This window comes from Arachis hypogaea, chromosome 1 (assembly GCF_003086295.3).
Source record: "Arachis hypogaea cultivar Tifrunner chromosome 1, arahy.Tifrunner.gnm2.J5K5, whole genome shotgun sequence".
Classification (NCBI taxonomy): domain Eukaryota; kingdom Viridiplantae; phylum Streptophyta; class Magnoliopsida; order Fabales; family Fabaceae; genus Arachis; species Arachis hypogaea.
In genome coordinates this window covers 7,879,267-7,885,483 of record NC_092036.1, presented here as the reverse complement: position 1 = coordinate 7,885,483, position 6,217 = coordinate 7,879,267, and the positions used below count along the sequence as shown (strand labels likewise).

The 6,217-nt window shown below is 24.4% G+C and overlaps 1 protein-coding gene across 1 annotated transcript; it reads left to right on the top strand.

The window, feature by feature from the left end:
- Positions 1 to 326: 326 nt before the first annotated feature.
- LOC112797466 (uncharacterized) lies at positions 327 to 4,897 on the top strand. Its single transcript, XM_025840459.3, has 3 exons — positions 327 to 968; positions 2,042 to 2,145; positions 4,442 to 4,897. Exons 1-3 carry the CDS (start codon positions 366 to 368, stop codon positions 4,677 to 4,679), a joined length of 945 nt encoding a protein of 314 aa, XP_025696244.2. The 5' UTR covers positions 327 to 365; the 3' UTR covers positions 4,680 to 4,897.
- Positions 4,898 to 6,217: the final 1,320 nt, after the last annotated feature.

Below are 6,217 nucleotides of genomic sequence, written 5' to 3'. Positions count from 1 at the left end.
TAAAATAGTCGGAAAATTTTTCAGTTTGAAACATCATTATTCCTTGACCAGAAATGATAATTATAGAGCAACCATTGTGCTATATATTATATATATAGTCTGACAAAACTAAAATAGTGATTTATGTTCCTTAATTCACAGACAAATTTAAATTATATCTTGTTATTAATTTTCCAACCGGCCTTGTAAACTTTGTCACCACATGATTTGTCTCTGTATCCAAATGAACAAAACAAAGCATGGCCTGCTACATATATCTCTATGTTAATATATCATTGTCATATGCAACCATAATATATAAGCATAAACCCCATAGTCAATAATAATCTCAACAATTTTCCTTATATAAATAAAAAACACTCCAAATGGGTGATGATCAAAAAATGAAGAAGGTTATGCATAATCATGGATCATCATCAACAAGGCCAAGAATTATGGAACTTGAAGAATTGTATCAAGGAATCCCAGATGAATCTGTTAACCTCACATTTCAAGACTTAGCCAATGTTCATCATAATAATAGTGTATCACCAGAAAAGAGATCAAATTCCATAATTACCCCTACTACTACTAACCCTTTTGTTTCACCTAATTCTTCTCCTCCTATGTCCAAATTACCTAGCCTTGATTTCAGCAAAGGGTTGCAAGCCACCAACAACAACAATCATCATCATCATGGTGATGATGATTCATCTTCATGGGGTCATTTTGGACATCATCAGCATCATGATATTGAAGTTGGTGATCATAGAGTAGTGCATAAGAATAATGGTCATCATCATCACCATCATAATCATAATCAGTTTAGCCATGCAAGTGATTATAGCATGGGGTATGATAGCATGATGATGAGTGGTGTTAGTGGTTCGGGAAAAGGTGGTGGTGGAAGGAGGAGACCCGGGATTCCTCACTCCAAGATTTGCACTGTTTGTAGTAATTATATCTACATGCTAAGGACTAGATGCTTGGTATATATCTCTCTCTCTCACTCTTCACATTTACAAATTGATATTCATTATTTGTGAGAGACACTATTCATGCACCAAATATTCTTTTGTTTTTAAATATTAGGATTGAGATTAGAAATTGAGATTTAGTATTATATTTGATAGTCAAATAATAGAATTATAATTTTTAATTTTGGAATTCAAAATTTTAGTCTCTTTAATATATTTAGAAAATAGAGATACAGGGGATTGAAATTTTTGGAGACGGATCAGAGACTGAAACTTTAATAACATTTTTCTAAAAAATATTTTTATTTAACCTTTTAAAATTTAAATTTATTTTTCAATCTCCATATTTATTTTAAATTAAATAAAAAAAAGTCTCAAAAGTCAAAATTTTCATTAAAATCTAGCTAGCATTTAACTATATAAACAAAGCGTATAATCTCATACCATTAGATGTAATCTCTCACCATTAAAAATATTAATGATGGTTAATTAATGACTACAAATTATAAAATATGTTGGTTCCTAGCACAACTATAAATATAATACTAAACATAATTCAATCCAAATAAAATACAAAGATTTAATTTTGTTTGTATCTTTCAGTATCGTCTCTCAATTTCAATCTTTTAATCTCTATCTCCCTTTTAAACTCAGACTTAATACCCTCGTAAAAATACAATTGTTAATAGTTAATTATGTATTCAAATTATTTTTAATTATCAAAATAAAAAAATTTTATATTTGGCTATTAAAAAAATACTAAGTCAAAATAATATTTATTATAAAATATGTAGATGTAATAATAAAATTAATTATTTTATAGTAATACATGATTCACATTTAAATAATTATTATATTAAAATCGCTTGTTTTAAAAATTTACTTAATTTAAATTGATCAAAAGAGATATATATGATTATATCTCTATCACTTTTTAATATGGATTCTTTGATACTTTTGAATAAATATTAGCATGATACAGATCAAACTTTTGTAATTCTTATCTATGTATGTATTAAGAAGGGGATTTAATTAAAGAATTTATTATTTTAGTTAAGAAATAACGTTTTTCTGGGGGCATGCAGGTATGTGGCAGAGTTTACTGTAGGCAATGTGTTGAAATTGGGATGGGAGAGATGACTGAAGGAAGAAAGTGTATCGAATGTCTTGGATTAAGATTTAGTCAAAGGTAAATTTTAATTATCTCTCTTATCGGTAATGGAATTATTTATTTCAAAAATTTAAATTAATAAAAAATATAAATAATTATATCTCTGAATATTATTTAATATTTTAAATAAAAATATAACTAGAATCTTTGTTAAAAACTAGTGTACCAGAAAGTATGAATCGAAACTTTTTCAAATATGATATAATATAATAAATACAAAACTAATTATAATTTAGTGATCAGAAAAAACTTATAAATTTTGTAGCTTAAGAGAACAAATTCAACTATATATATAGGTATAAATTAGAGTAAATGTTTTTTTGTCTTTGATGATTTGTCCAAAAGATAAAATATTTTTTTATAATTTAAATTTTTTTAATTAATTCACAATTATTTAAGTAATAAATTTAAGCAAGTTTTGTAAATAGTATCAAAAATTGTTTAAGTCAGTAATAAGAACTATTTAGACTAAACTAGTTATCTAAATAGTTAGAGGTCAATTAAAAAATTTTAAAATTGTAAAGGAGCATTTTATATGTTTTCTAAACAAATAATTATTAAAAATAAAAAATAATATTTATTCTATCAAATATATTAGATATATCAATATTCTAATAATTTTAACGATTAATTTTAATTATAAAAAATATATATAATATATATTAATTAAAATCAACCGTTAAAATTATTGTACCGAGTATATTTAAAAACTTTCTTAGAATATTAAGCTTTGATAAACAACTCATCCAATACATATAACGCGCCAAGTATAACTAATTAAACAAACCGCTTTGGTTATAATGATTAGTTTTCTACATTATATGCCGGCATTTGGGTTTTTCTATTTAGTCCCTTTTCAACATAAGAATCATCAATTCTATTATATAAATAAACAACCAAGAAATCATATGTCTAATCCAAAATATAATCAAGTTTATCCAGAACAACAACAATATGACTAGACATTTGACTCTGCAGGTAGCATTATTTTAGTAAAACAACGAGGGATGATGCAATTTTTTTTTTTTTTTTTTATGTAAAGCTATATATTCCCAAAAACATCTTAAGTAGGTTTTCAGATGAAGTAAAATAACATTATTTTATATACATAAATTTGAGAGAATTACATGTTAGTTAACATTTAAAATAGTTTGATTAATTTAAAAATAATAATATTTCACTTGTCACTTTTGTTTTCATTGAAACTGTGCTCTAAACTTCTTTCATACCACAAATGAGTATTCTCCTGGTTTTCTATACTCATCATGATATCATTAATTATTTCATACCTTTAGAGTTTGTTTTGTAGACAGACATAATAACAAGTTACTGAGAGGCCCTATTTTATTGGAGATAGAAGAAGCACATATAGAAATTAATAAAAAAAATTTATTTCAAAACAAAACTTAACATTTTTTTTTCTTACTTTGATTTTCTGTCTTATTAGAATTGAGACTAAATAATTAAATAAGCCTAGTTCAATTCTAAAAATTAATTCAAAAAGTGAAGATTGTTTCGCACTTATAAACTATTTAAAAGTTATATTTTTTAAAGATATAATTAAGATTTATAATACACTTTTTTTCATGCTCAAAAATAATAATGCAGAATGTGAATATTTACCAGTAATCTAACATAATTGAATCATATATATATATAAAATATATTTTTTAATAATTAAAATTTAATTAATATAATTGATTAAATCATTTTAATTTTTTATCAAAATTAGATCAAATAAATTAATTTGATTAAAAATTTAATAAATCATATTTTGAATTGGTCTAAATTAATATTTTTTTATTAAAAATAATTATAATATTTTTATTATAAAAAATAATTAAAATATTATTATTATTATTATTATTATTATATATTTTTTGAGAATCCTAGTTTAGGATTTTTAAAATATATATATATATATAAAAGAGTATTTTAGTTATTTTTTATAATAGGAGTATTATAGTAATTTTTTATAAAAAAGAATATTAATTTAGATCGGTTCAATATTTATTTTATCAATTTTTCGGCCAAATCAATTTATCTAATTTTGATAAAAAATAATATAATTTAATCGATTATATGTATTAAATTTCAATTATTAAAAAACATCTTTTAAAAAAAAATATTTTAAGCATCTTTATCTAAATAGCTCTCCATATATTCATTGATACCATATTAATATATTAAAAAGTCTCACATCTCTTAACGATATCAGCTCTAAATAGTTTTTAAGCATGAGACATCATTTACCCTTTAATTTTAGGTTACAAACAAAATATGATTATTAGTTGATAACACACAAGACATACAGGTACATAGAAAGGGCAGGGATGTTAGGGTGCTGCAGTTGGAGGTATCCAAGCACATTGAAGCAAACTGAACTGAAATGGGCTGAGAAAGGACCAAGGAGGAGTGGTCAAAGAGGGTATAGTCACCACCATGGCTTGCCACCTTCAAGAACACCTACACCTACTCATAGCAATGAACCATCTTTTGTTATGTCTGCCTCTTATTCCCCTTTCTCTTCTCATCACCACCTTCCCCTTTAATTTAATTTAATTTAAACACCCAACAATTTCAAACATCACTACTATACTCTACTCCCTTCTTTTCGTTTTTATTGTGTCACTCTTATTTTTTGGTATATTCTTTTGAATTAGTGTTTAATATTCATATACATTGATTCAAAAATATATTAAAGAGTGGTGGCCTGGTGACAAATAGACAAAAATTAAGGGAGTATATATATAGATGTGGTGAATTTTAGTGTGACTATATTATAGTAGTTATAGTGATTATATAATTGTTGTTAAAATTAAAGTTATATATTTTTTTATATCTTTTAAAACATTTTTTAAAAAACGTTGTTTAATAATAAAAAAATATTACTTTAATTTTAATAGCACTTTTCAAAATATTATAGTCACTGTAATCCTATAATATACTCATACTAGAATGACTTTATATATATAATAGGGTAAATTGCAATTTAACTTTTTAAATTTTAACTTATTTGCAATTGTGTCTTGAAGAAAATTTATCAGGAAAACTTTTTTTAAGAGTCAAATTGCACATTTAAAAATTTAAAAGATAATATATATTTATATATAAGCCTAAGTTCAGATGAGTAAATTGCAATTTCTCCTATATAATATGTATTATGTAGATCTAGCGGGTGCCTCATAAGAATGTATTATTCTTTTTTGGAGTTTGTTTTGCTTGATTATATTCATACGTTATTTCATTATTCAATTTGTTGATTTAATTCAGAAGCCTTAATTTCTAATTTCTTTGTCTTGAACCTCTTTGTCTTGTTTTGTGTATCTAACGTTTGTTACAACCACAAATTAACAAAAAGAGTTGCATCGAAATATTAATCACCAATAAGCTCTTTGTTGCACGCATCTCTTGCATTTTCTACTTCTAGCTTTTCTAAAGGACGAACACAACTTGTCCAAATTATTAGAATTAGATCAAGTTGAGAGAGTATAATTAGCAAAGAGTTGAATATTAAAAGCTTGCCGGTTAGTACTATATAACTTTAAGAGTAATGCTATATAACTAGCAAATATTATTACTTTTTTGTTAGTATTTGATTAGTAATAATTTGTACCTATATTTATCATAATTTTACACATATCAATCAATACAGTTTACATCTATATTTTTCAAAATTTATATATATAAATTAATAAAATTTATTTATTAAAGACAATTTAGTGTTTATGCTGACTAAATAATAACCCAAACTACTAGAAATTGTTGCCTCCAAAATTTCTCATAACCTTAATTCTGCTGATTCCATATTACTTCATTAATAGAACAAATGTTAATTAAAATAGCTCTTAAGTTTACCATTCACATGTACTCTGCATACTCATCAAGTGTATAAAATATACTACATTTGGCTATGTAATTTTAGCGACATTTTAAAAAGTGTTACTAAATAACAAAATGTATGGCTTTAATTTTAGCAACAGTTTTATAATCACTGCCATCACTATATGGATCGAAGAATTACAACTGAATGTAAATTAGATCAGCCAAACCTCCACAGAGATGCATGGTTTTGTATATATATCAATTC